Raw genomic sequence first — 25,506 nt, 5'->3', positions numbered from 1 at the left:
GTGCTCTAGGTGACCCTGCTTGAGCAGGGGGGTTGGACTAGATGATCTCCAGAGGTCCCTTCCAACCTCAGCGATTCTGTGATTCTGTGATTCTGTGTAACAATGAATTGAGGCTGCACTGCCTGATCGTTAACTCTGAAATCAGTTAGCAAACTCTGGCAATACCTACTCTAATAAATTTTCAATCACCAGAATAGTGTGGCCCCATGCAAACTGTTATGGGGAATAGTCCCTGGCCCAAGTTAACTCAAATCGTGCAAGGAAGTTGTTTGGGAGAGCAGTATTTAGCAAAAGCATGCCAGGGGCTTGTCTAATAATTTAACAATCCAGATATTCACTTTTCAGTACCTGGGAATGTTGTAGAAGCACAGACATAACATAGTGAACAGAACTAAATCTAAAAACAGAAGAAAACACCTGCCCTACAAAATATGAAGCTTTTAGACAACTATATTTAGATCCAATTCAGGATGTAAAGATCTTTCAACACACTCATTTGTTTAATGTGTAATCTACCATCAATGTAGATAATTTTTTATATCTTATCCTATAGCTCTCTGTAGGTCAAAAATTCTTACTAGGCTGATAAAAACATACAATTTTGAGACATCCATATAAAGACTTTTGGGAAAGTGATAGTTATATTTCAGAATAACATATTTAAAGAAAATATCAACCTGCACAGTTTAGAAGAATACTTTAAGCTATAACACTTTGCATTTTCTAAAAATTGTTGATCATTCCACTTCGGATTAGTAATTCAATTTCTATTTTAAGTATACACATAACAGTCCTCCGTTATTTTAGAAGAACTTCAAATTTAGAATGACACTTCAGAGAGTGTCTTTGGGAGACCAGGAACTGCAAAGTCATAAACACTATGAACAAGACTCCCAGAGATAATTAAAGGAGTGAAAATGCTTTTTAATTTATATATATACATATATACACACAAACATACATGTATATTAGAGGTAGTACATATATATATATATGTAACATCATATATATATTTACTAAATATATATACACACACACACACACATACACACACACACACACACACACATATATAATTATAAGTAAACAAGAAAACAGAATACCTCTCCTTTCATTTTGTTAGCTCTTAATTCAATCCAAAAGTTGTTAGAGGAATCAGTGTGGCTACAGATGGCCATATGTGCAAGACAGCCCTGAACACTGACTCTTTACCCAGCTCTGAAATGGATGAACATTATGTCAGTGAGCACTGCAAGGTTTCATCATTTTACTCTAGTATAAACTTCTCTGTTACTTTTAATATAAAGTGTTTTCTATAGTTGTTTTGGCTAATAGGCATCTGTGATTCATGTCAGCTAAGCTGAGAAATGGAGAGACATCTACTGCATTTAGCAATTTTTTTGCACAAAACGATCAGCTGTAAAGATGTGGTTTTGTTTTCAYATTTGTTCCTGATATTTTGCAAACTCTTGTTTCAGTGAATTTCTTGCTTCTCCTCCACAAAAATACTTTCCTTCTCAGCTGTCAGCAGTACATGTGTTTTACATATACTTTATCTCACTGTACAGAAAAACAGAATATCTGTTGGTTTCATTTTATATAGCCCTGATTTATCATACAATAATTGCAATTACCATTTGTACCACATTTTTGCATATTTGGCCATCTACCTAAACTGTTGGTCAGACTCATAAATTAAGAAGGATTTCATAAGAATGATAAAGGACAGTATTGCTAAAAAAGATAATGAGTATGAGGCAACATTTAAGGGGGTGGAAAAGTGGAGCGTTACATAAATCCTTAAAATAGAAATTGAATTACAAATATAAAATAGAGAGAAAAAGAAGTTTAAAAAGATGGAGAAAATTTGGCTTCAATCACAATACAAGCAGACTTAAATCAGATGTATTACCTTCTTCTTCAAGGTAAATACAGCCATAAATACAGTTAGTTAATGAAAAGATGCCAGAAACAAATTCGACTCAGTATCTGTTTAGATCTGTAAAAGATCTTTCAGAAGATTTTAGATTAACAATGTAATAGCTCTACTCTAAAAATGGCTTGAAAATTACATTGTGGAAATTCTATGTTAATTGTCTTCCAAGTATTCAGATTAAACCTGCCCATTACAAGAGATTTTTTTTCTATCAATTCAAGCCAGCTCTGAAAGCTCCTAATGAAATATAAAGGTTATGAACTTTTTTGTAATATTTATTAGCATAAAAGTGCTAATCCTATTTCCATCAAGAAAGCCAGAAGATGCTACTGTGAAAAACAGAGAGCAGATTAGGTTAGTAAGACTCATTTTAACATATAAACTACCTCTGGAATTTGAAATGACTTATAGCAATGCCAGAGAGCAAGACTTTAAGATTTGCAACACCTATTTCTATTTGAATTTCTGATGCAGAAGTCATTTTATGAATTTTCAATGAGTGGTATCCATATAAGTAGAGATCAGAATATGACTGTACTAACAAACCAATCTTTAGTCCAAATTCTTACTTTAGGCATTAATGCAGTTAAAAACAATTTTTGTCTTATTTTATTATACTATAATATACAGGAAACTCCACTGTGTGGTTTACAGTTCTTTTTGCATTCTTCACCAAATGACAGACTACTCCATTATTACCTCAGTAAATGCATTTTTACTCTCCTACTTTGTACTAAAGTCATTTTTATTTTTATAATCTGGAAAATGTTTTTCAAACGTCCTTCTGCAATATATATTTTAATCTGAGTAACACAATATCAATGAGACCTCAGTACTCTCCTGAATTAATCTATATTTATTTAAAAGTACTGAATTTCCCCTCATTTTGAGGGCCAGTGTCATGGGCAAAGTTTAACCTACTGGCTCTTTTCTATGTAATTGTATTAGCCACRGGATGCTAATATACACTTGTGGAAGCATTCACAATTTTGCTCTAGTTTTCTACAGCACGCATTATAATAGCATGTTTACTGGGTACTTTATAGAATAATACTACTACTCTCTCTAAAAATAATCTCAACAGAAAGGTTAATTTTTTAAACAAAATCCAAAAAACAAGGAAAGCTGGAAAGAATTCAAAGAGAATTGAGAACTGGGGGAAAAGTATCAGTTACACTGGGTATATTTGCTCTGAAATCATCAGAAAAATTTGATATAGAATTTCCACAATGGAGAAATTTCTTTTAAACATAATGAAATGAACTATTAAATAATGCAGTTGTTTAACATTATTTGCACTCATCCTAAAAGGCATTCAGACCTTCACTAGCTCTTTTTTTCTTTTTTTCCCCAGAGATTATGTCCTGTGCAGTATTCCCTTTGTTGCCAGATTTAACTGTCACAACTTTGAGACAGGTTTTACTCATCAGAGAGATTTTAATTAATTCACTTTCAGTTAATTCACTTATTTCAATTAATCCTTATGGTAACATTTAAAGCAACTCTCTTCTGTGATGCAAGATTTTGCACTGAGTTTTAATGAGAAATGTCACATTTAATTTTCTCAGGTATATTATCAGTTTGCAAGTTCTGAGCTATTGTGTGTTATTTAAAAGAGGAGAGAGGTGGAAAGGAAAAATGCACATCTCAATAAGAAAATTTCTGTGAGACTAGGAAAGATAAAGGGAGAACAAAGTGAAAAGGAAGCCTAACAAGTACTGCAAGATGAGGAGAGCTCTGAAATTCTCTTACTTGCTGAGAAGAAAGTGACAAACAAAAATGAAAAATCCACTCTGCATTGCATTTTCAGGTTAGATTCATTTACATCAACCTGATTCATTAGCCAAATGAAATAATAAAACCATTGCCTCCAGTTCTGTGAAGAAAGCCTATAATAGTTCCTTGCTGTTCAAGATCTTTTTTGGTCCCACTACTCTTTTAAGTAGAGCAGTAAGAGTTAAATTAAAATGAATAAAATTGTTAGGGTTCCTTTACACATCGCAGGTGAGACAATATCTATCACAGGATCAGGAATATGGTTTTCCAAGCCCCATACAATCATTGTGACTAAGTGATATTATCCTCAAGCTCCACAAACTAGTCATACAACAGAGGTGTTTCTTCATCACTAGACTTGCACCTTTTGCACAGTCGCAGCTTTTACTCATACAAAAGAGAGTATTCACACTCTGGAGAAGGGCAGGCAGGCTTGTCGCTGCCATCAACTCCTAGGATTTCTGCTGAGAAAGGCTGTTTCCTTTTCTATGGCATATTGTATGAGCATCAGAAGTTTTTACATAGGTGCATTGAGTCAACATGTGGATAACCAACCCCCCCTCCCTCCCGTTCCTGTCCTTAGCTGACGTTCAGAGAGCAAGGCAAGAAAGTTGCCACTTCATTAGACTGTTCCAGCTCCCACTTTGAAAGACCCACAAGCACTGAGCTACTGTGAACTAGAGACTAATTGAACTTCATACACCAAAGAGCTCTTGCATGAGCCAATATGTATGTTCCCTTCCAACCTTATTGTAATAAATACTGTCCCTATGACAGCTGCAGACAGAAAGTAGAGAACTGGCATGGAAGCTGTGTTCTTGCTTACTGGCTACTTGGCCTTACACCTCCTATAAATGACTAGACATAAAAAAGACAGAAGGGAATTCTTGGGCTAAAGATAAAACAATCCTGATCTAAGTCTATGCTTTAAGGTAACCTTCATTAACGAAGTAGATATTAAGCAAAAAACATCCTTTGGTCCTAAGCCCTACCCAGCTTGATGTTGCACATGCCTGCACTCCTGCTTCCAATGAGCAATGTCTGTACACCAATCTAAGGCCTTAGGATGGAAATATATCGAATAAGATTTTCCTCAAACTTTTTCTTTAATGCATATATTCTTGGTGTTTTGTTTTTATTTTGTTTGGCTAATTCTGGAGCAGCAAATCTGTACTAAATATTGTGTAAAAAATTAGCTAGTTTCCAAAAAGATCTCTCTGTTCCACCATGGAATTGTCTAGGAAGCCTAACATGCTAAAACAAAACGTACCTTTCATTTACTGAAGTCAGAACAGCTTTTTGCATTTGAAAACTTTGTATTTCATTTTCTCTGTTTTGTTTTGTTTGTTTGTTTTTTAAGGAAAAATCACCACTAATTCTCATACCCTCTGCATTAATAACAACAGTCAAAGAGGTAATTAAGAAGCAATTTTTTTTAGCTAACAAGAATGTTTTTATTATAACATATATGGCTTCCTAAAGTATTTTAGGTATTAACCAAATAGCCATTAAAACAACATTAAGTTCTTACATATCTTAATACACAATTTGCATTGTACATAAACAGCATTAAATTATTTTCCTTTGAAACAAATGCAGAATACCATTAACATCAATGCTGCTTAGTTCCTTTTGCCTACTGTTGGTGGCTATATAAAAACACATTAAATAATATTGTCTTTGTTTACAAATAAAATCACTGTAATATGTAAAATGTTAAGAGCTAAGCTCTTCTGCCTCTATCATGCGTTCATTTTATTCTCATGAATAGTCTAAAGACTAAAGTATATGCATCTTCAGAACAGGTATAATTATGGGCAACAACAAATATACCACAGAGAATTGAGTGACAAAGTATGCCAACCAAGATATGGCAATAGCCAGTTAAGGTGGAGGGTATATATCAGAATTAAGGAATAAAAAACATTAAAAGAAGATTTTAATAATCTCTAAATCAATGATATCCATGATAATATAGTATTATGGTTAAATTTAATCCTGAGAAAGGGAGAAGAGAGGAGGAGAGAGAAAAGACATCCATATTTTTCATAGGCTTCTTTTTGCTTCAATAAACTACTGTTGAATGTGAATTGATGCTATATTTAAAGTTTTCGAACAATGAAGAACTAAGATGACGTAGATCAATCCTGAATTAATTTTGAATCCCAGTGAGGTCAATGGGGCTACTCATGTGATGGGTACATAGTCTAGGACAGACATATTGATAATTTGTAACCCTACAGGGATATTCAAAGTATCAGAGGTATATTTTTGAGAGCAGAGGTAGAATATGCATAAGTCTTTAAATTTAACTCACATTTTTATTTGCCCATCAAATTTAAGTCATTCATTTCATTAAGTTATAAAATCCATTATTCTAGAGAATAATATTCTCAAGAAAAATCCTAAAGATATACCAATTACTAAGTAGAGAAGATATAATTTAAACCATTAGGTACAATTACATAAGGAAATTTACCTTAATTTAATTGCTTTTGTATGAAGACCAGGTAGCTATATTTAAAATATGAATTAAATTTTCTACCAATAATAAGCAGCATCTTCTATTCTTCTGTCAGACTGCAAGATATCAAAGTAACCAAACTCGGAAATAAATCCTGGCAAGGGCCATTACAGGACATCACATTATGTGTATATAATCACTGGCCAAGGAAACTGTATTCCATATCTACTTTTAAAGGGTACAGAAAGAGCAAGAAGCCCATCTTGATCTCTGCTGCTACAGATTAAAAACCATCCTCCATATTAATTACTTTTCCTTGAAGTCTTAATTGCAGTTTTCAGTGATGTATTCTGTGTACTACATCACTGATTAAAAATTATGTGAACTGTGGTAGCTGGTTGATAGGCCCAGTCAAAACTTCTATAAAGCCTCTACGCAATTTGCTGGCATTTTCAAGGCATCAGAAGCAATGTCTCTCTAAATTGCTATACAGTATACCACATCTGTTATACTGTGCTTTTGAAAACAAAACAAAACAAAACATATCTCCTTGGCTCAGCATAAATTACTGCTTTATTATTTGTACTAAAAACCCCTATTCTTTTTGTTTTGTCTACAAAATTGCAGAGAGATTCTGCATCCTCTTTTCTCCATGGTTAGGCGCAGCTTCATGAAGATTTGGTTCTTCTTGCTCTGCACAATTTTAGTTCCTGCTTTCTTCTCTTTGCAGGAAAAAGAATTCTACACAGTATTTCCAAGAAAACTTTCTAATCCTCTTCTAGGATATGCAGCCTTACATGGCACTTGAAATAGTACATCTTGCCCCCTAATGTCTTTGTTTTCTATACATCGTCATTCCCTCTTCCTAGCAAACATCTCAGTACTTATGAAAGCCTTACAATTATTCTCAAAAAATAAGCTTTGTTTAATCCCATGCTTCTCTTTCATTGTCTCACTCCTCAGTGGTCCTCTAGCCATTACATCTATTTTACTTGGCTTTTACTAGCAAACATGCCACTCCCGACAGAGTGAATGGTCTGCAACACAACCCGACTTCCCTAAAGAGAGAAACAGGCCATCAGTTTCCTTATCTTCTAACTGCATTATTTATAGAGTTGACTCCTTATCCTTTTTGAATGACCTAAGACATCCTGCTGATTGCTAAGATATTTCCAAATTATGTCAGGAATCCTCTATGGAGCTGGTATTCTCAGTTGCATCAGCATAAGAAAACATAGTAATGTTCCTGCACAATAGTTCTCATAAGCAGCAGACAGTTTTAAAGAACAAAAGGAGTGGTGAGTTCTGTGACATTTTGCAAGCAAAAAATTAATAACACTTTAACAACGCATCCTTCCTGATTCCTTCCCCTCATAGATGGTTTTATCTGCTATTGAGCTTGTACCCATTTAGCCTCCTCTGCTGCTCAGTATACTCTATTTGTCATTTAAATTTAGCATTTCATAATTACCTGCACTTCATTAAAAGTTTTCCTAAATTTTAATAGCCCACCCTGGATCACTGCATTACTCTAACCATTCTTTTGATTTTCTTCCTAAAAATGGATTGTTTCATGACATTTTCTTAAATTCCCACTCTTTAAATATAAAAAATCATTAGAATCTCTCTCATTTTTTCTCCATTTCCTTTGTGACATCCTACACAATACATTCTTCATTTTTTTCACTCTGCCAAAATGTGATCAGCTGAAATTTCAGTATCATTTTCCATATATTTCCATGCTGTTATCATTTTATCATTTAAAACTAACTAGATAATTTATAACCATGATTGCCTAGGTAGTAACTGTTGTTAATTTTTATACTCAGTCCAAAATAGCACTTCCAGACCCCTGTATCCACACTATTATGGGTGTGCAAAACATTCATTTTATGAGTAGAAAAAATAAGAATTGAATTTTGCTCAGGGAATCACACTTCCTGAAGGTCCCATTTGTAATGGGATTAGCAAACATAAATCCGGATACTTGGATATTTTAATTTACACATATTCTATATCAAATGTCATACCCTAGAAAAGGATATGTAAAAGTTCTCATTGGAAGGTAGAGTTCTTAAGACAGAAAGAAGAAAGCTCTATACAACTTTCTCTACATATCTAATATAATGTATTCCTCTAATCACTATATTCTAGCATATGCCCTTCTAAATTATATATAATTACAAAACCAATTAAAGCATTTTAGGAAGAAAACCCCCAAAAACATTTTCATAACACAAAACAATTTCTAAATTTAATGGGAGGAAAAAAAGTCCACTTCCTTTCCCAGCTGCTTTTGGATGAGGAAGAGAGAGAGAAAGTATTCTTCATGACCATCCCTCCTGTAACAGGTAACCACTTCAACAAATACTCAGAATGGCAATGTTACCAACTTCTCCTACAACATAGTGGTTCTGCCACTACAGTTTTACCCTGAAATATTTCAAAGCATGAAGTCTAATCACTATTTCCAGCCTTGTTATCTTAAAAAAAAAAGTCATTTGTCTGTTAAGAAAGGAAAAAGATTCTTTGGGGATTAAAAATAAATCAGAAATCACCAAAATAATGGAAATGAAGAACAGTATGATTACCCCAAGCCTCACAAAAAGAGGAAACTTAATATTTTCATGTCTTTCCACCACTGCATTGAGATATACATGTGGGCAAATTCAAAGAAAAGGTAGGCTGGAAGGAATAAAAGAAAAACCGTGAAGTAGAGAGAGCACACACCTTTCTGCCTACATGAAAATGATTCAAGAAAAGCTAACTCTGTATAGGACTGTATTGCCTGTAAATCAGGTGGCCTAATTACACTGTAGACCGAAGTGTTGAAAGTGGAAGGCACAGAGTATCAGTGTAAGCCAGCAGGAAAGAGCATGGCTTCTATACAACTAGRAAAAGGTGAATAAAAGAGATCAAGAGAATTGCAATGGAGCACTGAGGTTCTGTGTTTAATTTTTACATCTTCTTGGAAGTATCCTGAATTTTCTTTCTTGCAAATTTTAAGGTCCAAGCTACTTAAGTATTAGAGTTCAGGCAGTTACATCTCTTAGCTATGATTATTCTCTGCAACATAGGCTTCAAAAGTACAATATCAAGAATATCCCAGAACTCATCTTTTCCACCTAGATGTTTGCATGCAGTCAGTCTGGATATGCCTTTTAGCAGGCCAAGCCACCTAATTACACATTAATGCCTTTCTGAGCAATTAGATGTTTGCAGACATGTCAGGTATCTTGCACCTGCATTTCAACCCAAACTTCCAGGCTGTTGGGATGGACAGGAATCTAGTCTTTGAGAAGACAACGCAAGACTTTTGTTCTCAGACTTGAAGAGTGTAGCAACTGGTTGAGGGTCACACATTAAAAATTGCTACAGACCAAAATATAGTAAAAATGATGGCAACTGTTTCCCACAGCAACTCTGTCTTCCTTTAAACACTCTCAAACACATAGCTGTGAAATGATTCAGGAAACAGAAATAATATAGTTTGAGAAAGTAATAGGAAAAGGACTGAGGGGTTGGAGAATGATGTTTGTTTACTCCTAAGAAAAAAATGCTGCTTTGTCCACCAGGGACTAGAGATACATTGATTTTATAACTACATACTACCTCAAAACAGAAGGCACTGGAGGTTCTGATAAAATTTGCTATCACAGCCTTTTGTGTTCAGCATGTCTTTAATTATCTCCATGGACAAAAACACTTACAAATATAGGGCAAGGCTTCCAGCGGAAAGACATTTTAAAAGGGTAAACATCAACTTTTAACGTCTTAGAACTGTCTCCCTCATGGGTATTTTGTTGCAAGTCACCGATTTTCCCTTAGTATTACCCCTGGCTCTTCCTTGTTATCTGTGTATATAGGATATTTAAAAGGTCATCTGCATCTGATTTAAAAAAAAAAGAGAGAAAAGAATAGAAAAGAAAAAGCCCCTAAAGCATCCACCTTTGAATTGCTGTTGAAACTTGACTATTTATACATTTATCATTTCAAACAAGGTGTAGGTCAAACATTTCTAAAGCTCCCTTTTCTATTATGCTTTTTAATTCCTCCAGTGAATGGATGCACTGTGATGAAGGGGGCTCTACTTTTCCTGAGCTATGACTTTGAATATAAATCCTCCCTTCCCATTCTTCTTTACTGATCCCTGTCATAAGAATCTGCTCCAGTTCAAAATTCAACCACACTGCCACAGAGCTGATTCCCTACACCTGATAGGGGAGGCATTTTCTGCTCAATGAGATATTCACATCAGATACTGTGCCTGCACTTTCAATTTAAAATCTTCAGTCTCTCCATGGCACCAAAGGTCTTTACAAAAAAAAGAGCTATGGCAATCAAACGCTTCAGGCATCAAAATACAGAAGTTTTTAAAAGGGTTAGTAAGTCCTCTTCTTACCACAACAGCGACACTTCAGGCGGATCTCACTTTTTGTCCCAGTTGATGGGAAAACCTTTGAAACTATGACTATATGCTCCTTTGTATTATCCTCTCCAAAATCAGTATTTTCGGTGGCTGCTAGTTCAGACAGAAAACTGAAGTGAGATGCAAGTCTTTATGAATATATTCCCATATTCTGCTTTCCCTAGAATAAGGTAATTTTTGAAGTCCATTCAAAACTCCTGACCAGGATGGTTTCCAGCTTTCCTTTCTTTGAGGAAATTACTTTACCTAATCTTTCCTTAAAATTCACTGCTTCTGCAGCAATGGTAACTCTATACACTTTAAGTCTTAGCTAATCTTTATTCTTTTGTACCAACAGAACATGGACTTTCAGGAAAACTCCTTATCTTTTCATCTCTGTGATGTTGCCAAATTCTGTGTTAATTATGTCTCATTGGATTACAGACTGAAGCAATACTATAAACTTGATAGAAGAGAATATTTAATTCCAATAAAGGTCAAATTAACTAGAGAACAAGGAACATCAGCGGCTTTGTTACTTAACATCTTTATAAATAAATGGATGGTAAGATGCCCAGGGCTCTATTCACACTTTTGTTAAACACTCTGCTCTTGCTGAGGTGTCTAAAAGCAATGCCACTTTGGGGAAGGCTGTCTTTCAGACCTTATTCAGTYAAGGGCTCAGGATCCTCCTTCAGATAATAGTTCTGTGGTATATCATTTGCAGTTGTCCACAGCATCAGTATCCATACAGACAGTTACTTAAAAGAGAAAGATGGGCTATATATATATATATATTGTTCTTGGAATGTGTTATGTACGCATCCATTCCCAATACTCCAAGTCCTTTCCTCAGAAGCCTGTCTCTGCTGGGATTCTTGGACTGGGAGGAACTAAGTGAGGTTGGCATGTTCTGCTCTTCCTATCATCAGAAGTAAAGGATGGATTTAGAAGTATGCAATTATGGATACTGCCAGGACGATCCTTTCTAGTAAGAGTTCTAGTATGGCACACCCAAGATTATATATAAATTTACATATAAACAACACATTCTAAAGGAAAAACAGTTACAACTAAGGATACTGTCTTTATATTATATTTCACTCTATATTGCTTAATATATGATAAATTGTCTTTTGAGATACTAAAAAAACACTGCAGTCTAACTAACAACTCCAATCTCTGAAAGTATGGTGAAAGTATTCTGAAAAATTCACTACAGTTGATCCTTTATACTGTACAATTACTGCGATGAGAAATTGTTTGAAAAAGTCATTATCTCAGCAAAGTAGGAAAAGTATCTACAAGAAAGAAGCAAATGGTAAGATCTGAGGAAATAAAAAGGAAAGAAAATAAACTTCAATATGGATGAAGAATTTATTTGAGAATGACTATAAATTACGATATTGTTGGTACACAGTACCAGTACACAGTCCTTCAGGTGACAACTGTTAGAATATATTTTTTAGATTTAAAGGAAAAATGCTATTAAAGAGTTTTCTCTGGATGTATTCAGGATAAAATCAATTTTTCAGAACACAACYGAAAATTAGTCATGCCTTGTAATTGCACCACTTTCTTAGAAAAATTAATGAATGGTCCTTGAACCAAGATACTAATAAAAAGAGAGAAAAACTGTGAAATAGCCTTCAGCATACAAAGAAAGAATAATAGAGTATACATAGACTTTCCGTGCAGTTAAAACAGAAAGGAAATATTAACCATAATTCTAAAATCAAATCTGAATAACATGGCTTTTCTCATATGAGTTTTAAGTTTCCTTTTGAACATTCCTGTGTTGTTTCTCTCGAATTCTGAAAAATAGCTTTTCCCAGAATTACTGTTTCCTAGTATATTTTTATAAATATAGTTCAATAAATTGTGTAATACATACATAGGTCTGGTTTCCTATACTGCTCTTTATGGCTTCAAATTTTATTATAAACTGCCACTGTAAATATTATTTAATAATGCAATACAAACACAGATTCTGAATATACAAGATAGTCGTAAAGTTATTCTATACTTTTCATTTCTATCCTCAGAATGCTGCATATTGCACAAAGGAAAGGTCAACAATGCTCCTTTCTTAAAATAATAATATTGCCCTGAAATGATCAGTGAATGCCCAGAAGCCATCAATAAATACTTGGCTGTTGACACTATGCTACCATTTTAGAACCATGGTTGACTTAAACAAGAAACTCTCCAGTTGTTACTGCATTAGGTATCCCATTCATTCATCGAGCCTACTGCTATACATTGTTGTAATGTTATTTCAGTAGAATCTTCTGAAACTGACCGAAACAGTGAATAAATCAATATATAAATTGCATTCTGAATTGCAGACACTGGTTTCAAGGGCAATGTGATATTCAATAGTTTTGGGGTTCTCTTGACAGATACAAAAATGCAAAACAAGAAACTTAAAAACAAACACACACATGAGCTCTGCAAGCAAGCAGACACAAATTCACAAATCCAAATGTATCTAGTACTCCAGATTTTGAATTTCTGCCGATCCTTTCACTGATGTATTTGTCATCTGACTATGATTCCCAATTTAAAAAATCATACTTAGTCCTTATTCTTGACTGAAACCTCACCTTGATAAACATTCTTTCCTAGTCGCTGGCCATGAATGATTTATTTCTATCTTATGCTTCTTCTGAATGCACTTTATTTACAAACAGCATCTCCAAACATATGGCAGGGAAACTAACAGGAAGGTGTCACTTTAYTTCACCTACCCAAACATTTGGGTTTGGAGAAAACCACATAAAAAGAACCATCCAGAAACTCCAGCCAGCCAGATCTATGGATGTTCAGACAATTTCCTCTAATTTTGATTGATTTTCTCTACTTTTGCTAAACAGTTGTTTGTGCTAACTTTTTCTTCCCAGCCACTTTACTTCAAATTCCTTCTTTGTCTAGCAACTTGGTCTATTTTCTTCTGCCCTGCTGTCACACCTTTTTCTTAAATGTTTTCCGTCTTCACTTTACTCTGAGTTCAAGTTCCTCTCTTACATCCACTTAATCCCTTTCTGTTGCAGCCCAGAAAATATGATTTTTGCCATTGCTAGTAAAAGGCCACAAACAGGCTTCGTACTGACCTGACAGTGAAAGGTCTCAGGACTGGTTTGGGCTTCCCTTGGCCTCAGTTTCTCTGCCACCGGCAAAGAGGCAGATGCTGACACCTGGTCGCAGACGTGCCTTCCCCTGCTCCTCCAGTCTTTCTTAGAGAAATCAGAGGTTGACCATACCACCCCGATGGGCATCAGAAGGGTGAGTGATAGATACTAGACAGTTTATGCACTACAATTTTAATTATTAATGATTTTTTCCATAATAATTTGAGAACTTGGTCTATTAGACTGCTAAAATATTAATTACAGTAACACTAAAGTCCTAGTTCCACATACGAAGTCTTTTCCTTCTTGGCATAAAAAGATTTTGAATGTGAAACTCTCTCTATGCAAACATGATGCTATCATACTGTTCATTTTACATGTGTTTTCTACATTCTTCCCAAATCTGACAGAAACTGACTATAGGTCAGTTTTAGATACGTAGGTTAATTTTAAGATTTCTTGCTCAAATGAGCAACTTTTTTGCTCTACCCAGAGCAAAAAAGTGAAAATGCAGTCTTAACTGCTCCTCAATTTTATTCCCAGTTCTGTATTTATATTTACCAATTTACTTACCTTTACTTACTCTGCAGTTGCAAACATTTCTTATTTTCTGTCAACCAAGGTACATACTGTGTTTAACAACATCTCTCTCTCTTTTTCTAACATAGATTAATTAGTCTATAAAACTTTTATCCTTTTTCCTTCTATTTTCTCTGAAAAGTCTTACTTCAGTCATCATGACAGCAAGAAAATTATTGATTAATATCACTCACATTTAAAGGGATGATGGGGAACATAAATATTCAAAAATAATGAAATAAAAACAGTTATCACCAGGGTGTCCTCTAACATGTTCACTTTAAAACATACTGCTCTTTTGAAGGAGACTAAAGTATTTGAATTTCAGGGTACCCTGCAAACCTGTTTATTTCCTGGGATTTTTGGGAGCAATATGCTCCCAAATACAATGGCATAGTGTTTTGCTACAATGACACTTATTATTTTGTAGGCAAGGCCAATTTTCTTTAGCCATTAGTCTGACCTGGATTGAGGAACTAGTGCTAGTTTCACTTTGGAAGCATGAATTTACAACTGACAAGTACATGAAATAAAAATACAGAATATTTTTAAGGCTCTCAGTATTCTTCAGGAACTTCTTTATTATTCAAATACTAGTACTGAAATTACAGACACAAAGCAACAAATAATAAATGGAAACAAAAAGGCAATTTACTGCACATAAGGTTGTCCCTCTTAAGTTTCTATTTCCTATTTAAATTTCCTGTAAATTTTAATAGGGATCTTCTTTCTCAGGGGGGAAAAAAGGGGGGGAGGGGGGAAAGAAACATTTCTAACTCTTCCAAGGAAGGATTTATTTGAATAAATCTATTTTCTTCCTTTTTCCAGCATTTAATGGTGATATCATTGTCAGAACAATTGGTCTTTGGGAGAATTTATAAACAGAAATCAAATAAACTGCTAGGATAATTGTCCCCTAATATCCTCATAGACAAGTTGATGAAGTACATACTAGGTAAGTGGACAGTGAGGTGGATCGAAACCTGACTGAACTGCAAGGCTCAGAGGGTTGTGATGAGTGGCATGAAGTCCTGCTGGAGGCCAGTCACTAGTTTGAGTACCCCAGGGGTTAATACTGGGGCCCATACTCTTTAACCTCTTCATTAATGACCAGGGTGATAGGACAGAACGCACTATCAGCAAGTTTGCAGATGATAGGAAACTGGGAAGAGTGCACCAGAGGTTGCACTGCCATTCAGAGGGACCTCAACAGGCTGGAGAAACGGGCTGACAGGAACCTTATGAAGGAACCTCAACAAAGGCAACTGCAGAGTCCTGCACTTGGGGAGTAATAACCCCATGCACCATACAGACTGGGGGCTGCCCTGCTGGAAAGCAGCTCTGCAGAGAAGGACCTGGCGATCCTGGGGGGACAAGAAATTGAACAAGCAATGCGCCCTTGTGGCAAAGAAGGCCAATGGTCTCCTGGGCTGCAGGAAAAAGCATAGCCAGCAGATTGAGGGAAGTAATTATTTCCCTCTACTCAGTGCTGATGAGACCACATCTAGAGTACTGTGTCTAGTGCCGGGCTGTCCAGTACAAGAAAGACCTGGACTTACTGGAGAGAATCCAGTGGAGGGCCACAAAGACGATTAAGGGACTGAAGCATGTCTCATATGAGAGGAGACTGAGAGAGCTGGGACTGTTCAGCCTGGACAAGAGAAGGCTCAGGGGGATCTTGTTGATGTGTACAAGTAGCTGATTAGAGGGTGTAAAGAGGATAGAGCCAGACTCTTCTGAGCAGTGTCCAGTGAAAGGACAAGAGGCAATGAACACAAATTGAAACACAGGAAATTCCATTTAAACACAAAAGAAACTTTTTTTTTACTTTGACTGTGGTTGAACACTGGAACAGGCTGTCCAGAGAGATTCTGGAGTCTCCATCCTTGGAGATACCTAAAACTGGACTGCACATGGCCAGTGGCCTGCTGTAGCTTACCCTGCTTCGAGAAGGGAGGCTGGACTAGACAACTTCCAGAGGTCTCTTCCAATCTCAGTGATTGTGTCATTCTGTGTTTTTCAACAAGGCAGCATTTCTCCACATTAATTTACAAGTTAAAAAGTGTGTTCATATGAAAACTTGGGTTATAGAAAATGAAATTTATTTTCTTATCACTATCCACTGATGGTAACTGGTATTCATGACTGCTGGTGGTAGCTTCCACTTACCAGCGAATTACCATTTTGAATGAATTCAGCACTTCCTTTCCTCTTTGTATATCATTGTGGCATTACACCTTATACTTATTAAGAGTTTCCTGGCAAAATGTAAGTGTTGACTGAAAATAATTTGAAGGATACTTCCAGACAGTAGGTGTCCAGTGTATTATGCAGTCATATGAGCATTTCTGCTGACTTCTCTTGTATTTCACTTCTTAACCACCTGTTTTCTATCATGTGGTTGTTAAGGAAGTTCACTCCCAGTTCACTTTCAGTTTCCTGAAATTCTGGGAGAGTTAGCAACACTGAATATATTTTCTTTAAAATAAACTGCATTGCTCAAATATAAGCACAGAAAGAGAGTCTACATTGTCTTGCATGAAATACAAAATGTTCAAAGAGAAATAACTGAAAAAGATTTTATAATAAATTTTAAAATACTACATTCTGATACAGAAGATAAATTGAGAAGGCTACTGGTAGAAATAACGTGCTAAAGAAAACAAATTTGTCAAATGTCTATTTCATTCAAATGTTTCTGAATAACTTYAGCTAGCAAACTTCTTTCTTACTACTTTTAGAGATTCTAACACCACAAACAATAGAAATATAACTATTGCCTGGAAATCTGCTTCTTATGCATGAGAATAAAATGTAGAAACTGGAGCTTTGTAGAAAGATAAGTAAACYTGAAAATAATACAGAAATTACAAACCTTAATATTTACCTACCTTGCCTACATACTGATAATCAGATCCTGTGTATTCCTCTAAAAGGAAAAACTGGTTCCACATCCAGCCTCGCTTCTGGCGGTGAAGCACTTTTCCATCACTCCCTAATGCATGTCCCACAAAGCTTTTGGGTTTGAGATCAGGAGTCCATCTGAACAGCATTTCTGTAGAGCAGGGATGCAGCAGCCACATCCAGAGCAGCAAAAGTAACAGGACTCGCTTTATTGTCATAGCTCTCCACTGCTGATGCTCTCTGAGCCAGTCAGTGATRGAGTCAACAGCTCTGTTTTCCTTGACTTGCTTTCTTATGGCTCTAGTTGCTGATGCAGCTAAGCAGTTTCCAGCACTTCATCTCTGATCTGTACATAGTAAACAAATCCTGAAAGCAAACAGAAAAGAGACAATCTAAGTTGAAATGCTTCCCCTCCTACTGTACATTGAAGCTGCAAAATCTTACGACACAGAAAGCAACTTGATCATGAATATAAAGGTTATCTTGCAAACTTGGGATAATGAGAATGTTCCAARTGTTAGGTAGCTGCTTTCAAAATACTTCATAAAAAAGAGTAAGAATGCACTGAGATGACCATCTATTTTCCCATTAAAATCTTTTGATTTAGGAGCTTCTAGGAGTGTTCTTTATATAGACTAGGGGATTAATACTGCTAGAACTTGCACATTAAATACTCCAGACTTTACTTCAGATGTTTTCCACCTGATTTGATTTACAAGAAATCCAGTGTTTTATTAAGCTTACTATCAAGAGGCCTGAAAGTCTAACACTAAGCAGTTTTAGAAATGAGGAAATGGTAAAACACCAGTTTTAGCATCTCTGGGGCGTTTTAAATAGCAAAAGAGAAAATCATATGCATCAGAAGAAATACAATATGACAAGAAGCAAACTTTTAAATAGAAAAACTTCTTGAGATGGTGTTCCTGCAATATGCGATTGCAAGAGTGATGCAAACTCAGCCTTAAAATGAAGAAAGTATTTAATAAATAAGGCCTGTATTGCAAGTATCCTAAACAGTTTTAGTTTTGCAGAGTACTTAAATGCATCTCACCATGGGAAGCATTATAGCAGAGAAGAAAAAAAAAAATCTCCAAACTCATTTTTTTTTCCTCTCCACCTTTTTTTTGTATCTTGTTTTCCTCCTTCTAACAGAACTGTGAAAAGTTTGTATCTCAGCAAGACAAATTCAGCCAGGTTCTCCTTATATTTTCACTTGGCATCAGCCACACATGCATTGTTTCCATCCCAGCTTTTGCTTTCTTTTGTTTTGAAACATTAGTTGGAATCTTTTCAAAGGTTTAAAAGTAAATCCTTGCAGGATTTCTTCTGATTTGTTTGAGTATCCAAACCAGGAAAAAAAAAATCACAATAAAAACTTCCAAAAACTCAAATCACCAATCAAGTGCATTCCAAAGCATTCAATTAATTTAAATTATTTTAACAGTAAATATAAATCATCAAAAAGTATAATGGGGTTACTACAAATATCATTGCATACTGAATACAGATTAGTTTATAGAGAGCACAGACTAAGTATACTCAGATATACCAAACACCTAATAGCGTGAATTATACACCATAACTTTTACTTTCTTTCTGCTCATTTCCTTTTTGTACTTTTCAAATACTCTTGCCATCTATTCAGCCTCATCTGTTTGTTCACTGACTTTCTGCCATGCAARTTCTGCATGCTGCGTGGTGGTTATGTTACGATGGAAGAGCAGGGAGGAAGGCTGCCTTGCCCTGCGGCAGCTCCAGGGCTGTGGGGTGCAGTGGTGGCCTCCAGGAGAAGCTGGAAGCAGGGCATCTTCACTGTGAAAGGAAGCTTCTGCTACCAAGAGGAATGGAGAARCTGGTTTCCATTAGGAAACAGACCCACTGCCCACCTTCAGAGGTGACAGAAAGATCCTTTCCTACAGATCCAAGCAAATTTGTACAGAGCTTGAGCAAGACATGGGAAATTGCTGGGCTAGAAAGCAAAACCAGAGGAAAGGACCAACCCTACAGAAGCACAGAGAAGATGTATTTTCAACTTTTTTTCCAACCATTCTCTGCTAGCAGATTAGAGATTTTTTCCTACTTTGAAGGAGTTACCTTATTATATTTTGTGTGTGTGCTTTAATAAGTTCTACCTTAAAGTCTGGAAACCATTCCTTAGCTTTTGATGTATTTACGTTGAAGAAAAGTTCGAGAAAAGTACAATGCATTGTCCAGTCCAATTTGGGGTTCTGCCATCTGTATTTTATAGAGATAACTTTAAAAAATATATAACTAGTAAAACTATTTCTAAAGTAATTTGTATTATTAAACAGAATAACAACACTACTTTTTTATTTCTTCCTCATTTATGTTTTCTACTCTTATTTATTATTTATATATAAGAAACCAAATTTTCCCGAGAGACATCATTTAATCACAAATCTACTGGGTTGTATGTACGAACACAAGGCAGCTTTAACAATGACTTCAGTGGGACTAAGGTTAGACATTTATCTGTGTGTTCCACAAGAATAATCTTCTTATGTATAAGAAACATCATATACTTCTGAGCGTTAGTAACACACTCTGTACACATACTAAATCTTTCATATGTTACACACGTAACAAAACAAAAGATACTACAGAAGTTTTCTTACGCGGTTGTTCTTTAAAGAGAAAGTTTAGTCGTGCATTTTGGAACCAGTATCTTTTAGCAGTCTCCCCAGTCTCTGCTGTGTGGGAAATATGACTAAATAGTGAGAGTGTATGTTTTGTCTTCTTCATAGTGTATACTTTCTGACCATTTTAATGAGGTATTTTTTCTCACATTTACAGAAAAGAATACAAACAGACTGTGGTTAACACATCTTTGTATGTTCTTCCACATGCGGCAGAAAACTTCAAGTAGTAACAATCTGGGGTGGGTTTCCTCATCTTCACTGATTTCGATAGCACAGTAAGATTGCATGCAGCAACTCTGTGTATTCTCCAGTTTCGATAACATGACACCATGACTTACTACCATCTTATATATTCTTGATTATTCAAAGCAGAGCTATGTAAAACTTTCAGAGATTCTTCCTGTGTTTGGGACTTGATATTGACCTGCTCCTCAAGGCATTTCGAACAAAAGCCTGTGTCGATTAAAAGGGTTTGGGATGAAACCTCAGGGGCTTAGGGTGAAAATGTGGTCTTCCACTTTGGATATTATCTATCACAATCCACAATTACATTCTTTTGAATCAAAGATACAGAGTCCCCTGAATGTAATTTACTCTCAGATACTTAAAAATGTTTCTTCTCAAAGATATTATGAATTTCAAAGCTGAAATGAGGTCTTCATGATCTTACTAGTTTCCCTAAAAATTGTAAAGTTATTGGATAGTTTGAAAAGGAGATACATTTTCTTTCTTTTGGTCTCTCTTTTCTTCTCTTTTTTTTCTGCCTTCCTGTTGTCATCAGTATATATATTGCACTATTCACACATTATTATTTGATGTAGAAGCGCTGTTAAATTCCTCTTGGGAAATAATGTTTCAGTATTAGGGGTTGTTATTGAATTTCCTTCTTGTTAAATTAGGTCAGCGGAATGAAAGCTCAGATGAAATTTGTTAAAGTTACAAAAGTAGCTAATGTACACGGACTTGGCAAGCAAGGCTGCTTAATGGATGTGCATACCAGCAAGGTTTTTTCCTCCTTTGAGACTCCTATTGGAGTTCAGCTTCCTGTCTTAAATGCAATGAGTTTGACAGTCATCTACGCTAAAGTGATAACATTTACCTTTAAAAATAAGCTAGCAAACAAGAAACCCACATGGCAGTAAAAGGAYTGACTACCCAAAGAGTCATTAAATAAAAAGCACTGGAAAAAAAATGTTTGAAGAGAATTAGATGAAGGAAACTTTTCAGTATATAAATACAGAAAACAGACAGAAGTACCAGTTCTGTAATACATATCTTGCATTTTGTGCTACCATGCCAGGGCTAGAACAATGAAGAAGATAGGAAGAAAGGAAGACAAATTTATCATCTGTTTTTTAACTCCCTAGAAAACTAATTGGAATAATTCCTAAATTCTGGTGAATCCTTTTTGTTTTTTAATCTTAGAAAAGGATCTGTAAACTTATCAGAAAAGTAATAGTTTTGTTTGGCTTTAGGTTAGTATTTATTTATTTATTTTTAACAGCACTGAAATAATTTTAAATGAGATTAGATAGTTTTAAATAAAACTATTTAACTGGTCTTTCTCCTCAGATCTCTTGCTCTCTCTTTCTCCACAGGATCACTTCTCCACTTTTTCCCACAATAGAAAAGAAACAAAGAAAAAAACTTCAATCTTTCTGTAACCTATCAAATACATGCTAAGATTCCATATTTATGTGTAATATCCGTCTAAATTAAATCAAACCCACTACAGAGGAACATTCTGCCCAGCTCTGCTCTTGCTTACACAAGCTTTTGGTTTGTTGGCTTTTTTTTTTTTAAATGAGTTTTCTTGGAATGATTTCCAGTATGAAAGAGGAATCAGAATTACTAGCAAGAATAATCTTCACTGAAGCTATTAATCATTTCACCATTATCTCAGCTAACAAATTAAAAACAAGCATGCAGTTTCCACAGGTTAATTGCTTCTCTATCTCTCAGAATTTAGAAAAGAGCATTTAAAGCAACTGTAATTGTATTCCTATGACTCCAAATGTAATTTTCTCAAAATGTGAAAAATAATATATTTTGCTTCCCCCAGCCATGCAAACTCCTAATGCTTGATATCAAAATCCACACCTCAGTGACCGCACTGATGCTAAAACATACTTCAGAGCATTTGAAACTCATGATATTTAACAGCTACATAAGATGTCCCATTAATGCCTTTAATTGATCTAGTATACAAAGTTATCTTCTTATCAGTCAGACTCCTGTTTACTGTTTGCTCCTAGCTGTTCTTCTTTTACAGCCGAGATGTTGGGTTTTTTTAGAAAACTATTTCCTAAATTATTTCCTCTTTTTGCCTGTCTTTCTCCATTAATGCTCAATTGCCTTTAAAAATCAGCAGAATTAAATTTAAAATAAAAACTTTAATATGGATCAAAAGCTTATCTATTTTTTTTTTAGTGTAGAAATTTTCTAAAACTGACGTCTTTCCCCTGACAACCAACATTACCCAGCAAAAGAGCTTACACGGGATAGCTGCTAACCTGGATTTTCGTTCAAGACAAATTGTCAAGACATTTTTGTTTGGTCAAACATGAACTGAATTTTAAGTGTGAAACATTTCAATTAGCTTATTAAAAGTTATTTGTGCACTGTCATATTATCTCCATTTCTGTTTTAACTGGGCACCATTGACTATTCACATCTGTGAATATTTTTGTTTACTTTATTACTGTATTTCTGAAGTCCCAGAAGAAGATATTTTCTGAACAGAAAATGCTTTGTGACAAATTAGGTTAAATTATGTTGGAATTTTATGATGAGAAAAATCCTTAATTCTACTATAGAAGACAATGGAGTCTGTTCTTGAGCTGTAGCGGTGTAATGTCTCTGACTTCAATAGCACTATCTTGGCAAGGCCACAGCGAGAAACATTCGTTATTTTCTGCTCCATTTCCCCAATCCCTTGAGCCTCTCCCCAGCCTCCAGTATAGAACTGCCACCACGGGCTGCAGACCTGCTTTCAAACTGGCTGCAGCCAACAGAGGTCCGACATGTATCTGCTACCATTTTGATTTTCTCCTTCAAAAGGACAACTTGGTAAGTTCCTCAGCTCTTTCCATTTCAGATCTGACTCTCAGTTTAAGCAGTCATGACAATTTCAAAACTGTGGCTTGATTTTGAACTAATCATCTGATCTGTTTAATAAGCTAGTAGAAATGGAAGTAGGAGGGTAGCTAAGTGCAGAAATGCTTCATTTCTCCATCAGTCTCAGAAGAGCCTCAAGCTCTTAGATAATTTAGTTTTAACTTTTTTGCCATATTCTTATTAAAAAAAGGGAAGAAAATTTTAATGCTCTAGAGCACAGTATGATGAAACATGTACTTGAAACAGACACCTGTGCAGGAGACTCTTTTACAAAATACAACAAAATATTTTCCTCTTATAGTGTAGCTTATCCCTTAAGGGGAAAAAAAGACAACACTTTTTATAAAGGTTTGTTCAAGAGTGCTTGAAGCAAACAAATGAGTTCTTTCAAATGATCAGTTCTTACTGGACTCTAATCTTATCATTCCTTGTATTACAGATTTATGTTCCTGGTTTTATCTATTATATCCCAATGAAGTTGCCTACAGCCATTCACAATGTAATTGCCCAGTTCAGACTAAGAAGATAATTGGTAAATTGTCAATAAACTGCTCATTTTGTAGCTTCCAGCAGAACACTTATACAGTGCAGTGACTTACAGTTATTAAATTACAACATGAGTTTGTAAAGTAGTCAGCTATACCTTTGAACTTTAGAATTCAATCCTCTTTATGAAGTCCTGAAACCCTTGATCTACCTAGGAATTTGACTCAAGCATGCAAAGTTTGATACTAAACTAAGAAAATCTAACTTATGTTTCAGAAGAGGGATGTGGGGTGTTATATAAATATATATAAAATATATATATATAAAATAACCCCAAGCTGACATCAAGATGGAGGAGGAAGAAAGCTAAACACCCTGCTTCTCCAAGTGTAGAGGGGGAAGAAACTCCCACTGAGAACATCGCACTCCTCCCTGAAAAGTTCTTTGGATGCTGACGGCTGATCATAACCCCTTCCCCCTTCTTCCTGATGAAGGCTAAAACTGTCTGTCTTAGGACACAGTGGGACATTGACAGGGTGAGCAGAACACCAGAGAAAAGGGAGTAGATAGTTGTAAGTTTTCTTGCATAAAATTTTGACTATTTATTAATGATATTTTCTGAATTAATTAGATAACTTGTATACCTAACAATAATTTTTAGCTCTCTATATATGCTGCCTTCAGTTTTTCCCAACAAGACATTGAGCGTAAAACACTATAATAGTAATTCATCATTTACACATTGACATCTAAATTTATCTTTGTTCCTAAAATTTTGGGAGAGAAGTGATACATGCAACAGTGAGAAAGCGGTAGTAGCCTTGTGAAACGGTGACTCGTGGACATGCAAAGTGATTTAAATCTCCATCACTTCTGTTCCCTATCAGATCCCCATAACATTTCATTCCTTGCTGCATCCTGTTCTCCCTACTGTCTATCGTGGTACAACTTTGTCCAATGCCTCATCCTTTCTGAATATATATGCTGAGTGAACTTCCATAGATCTTGGTAACTGTTCACTATTTTTCGTATTATTTGGATGAAGAAGTAAAGAATACATTTATTAAATCTATAAACAGCAAAAAGACAGAATTTAAATTCAAAATATTCTTGAAAAACTACAGTAGTTTTCTGAAATACGTAGGATTTGATTTAATAAAGACCATATTTAGCCAATAAACTGCACAAGATAGGAAGAAACTGCCCACACGGAAGTTCTGGAGAAAATAATTGAGGAATGAGAGTATCTCAAATGAAGAATGAGAGTATTTCAGCAATCTCAACACCATGGATTGTTTTATCACTCACCTTTTAAAACACAAAATATAACTCACCCATATGTGAAGGTGAAGAGTGAACAAGATACCTTTCTTAAGAAACACGATATATGTACAAGATATGTGAACAAGAGCACCTTTCTTAAGAAACATGAAGTAATCCTTCCTCTCCTCTCAGCTTCATTCCAAATGCTGTGTTCAGGTTTGAACATCACAATATCAAGATGTAAATAATCAGAAATTCAGGTCAGTAATAAAATGTTAAAAAAAAAAAAAAAGTTATTTCTGAGGGAAGACCAAATACTCATATTTTTCTAGTCCGGAGGTGGAAAACAAAAAGATGGAGAAGAAGGCAATATAGTGTTTTTCAGAACCAGAAATGCTGTTGCAAAAAGAAATTATTCCCCATGGCCTCCACAAACAAGCAATTGTTTTCAATCACAACAAGGAAGATTTAGGTTAAGCACTAGGAAAAAATTTCAGATCTATTTGTAGGGGTAGTTTGCAGCTGAAATGATATGAAATTAAAGATTCTGAAGAACAGGTTGAACAGACTGCTTTCAGGAATGGATTGCTTACAGTGGGTATGTCCAGACTGCTGGTCCAGAGGATTTCTTGAGGTCTTTCTCAGCTTCATTCTGCAAAATTCTCTTCCATCTTTTTCCATGCACCTATTTCTCTTTGTTATATCTCTCCACTTCTTGTTCACACTGCCTCCATATTCTCCTGTATATATTATTAATTCCAGATCTACTCAGCCCCGTTCTC

At 35.3% G+C, this 25,506-nt stretch overlaps 1 protein-coding gene across 2 annotated transcripts in view; it reads right to left on the bottom strand.

Annotated features, from left to right (window-relative positions):
* LOC112967732 (cadherin-10) overlaps positions 1–17,566 on the bottom strand; it is a 59,758-nt gene extending 42,192 nt beyond the window's left edge. Inside the window, exon 1 of one of the 2 annotated variants that reach the window (XM_026069176.1) lies at positions 17,186–17,566. In XM_026069176.1, the coding sequence (XP_025924961.1) occupies positions 17,186–17,416 (231 nt within the window). In that variant the 5' untranslated portion in view covers positions 17,417–17,566. The remainder of the gene's footprint in view (positions 1–17,185) is intronic. The other variant, XM_026069177.1, reaches the window with a different exon arrangement.
* Positions 17,567–25,506: the final 7,940 nt, after the last annotated feature.

This window comes from Apteryx rowi, unplaced genomic scaffold, assembly GCF_003343035.1.
Source record: "Apteryx rowi isolate R43461 unplaced genomic scaffold, aptRow1 scaffold_288, whole genome shotgun sequence".
Taxonomy (NCBI): Eukaryota; Metazoa; Chordata; class Aves; order Apterygiformes; family Apterygidae; genus Apteryx; species Apteryx rowi.
The sequence above is the reverse complement of the archived record's forward strand: the minus strand, read 5'-3'. Positions and strand labels throughout refer to the sequence as shown.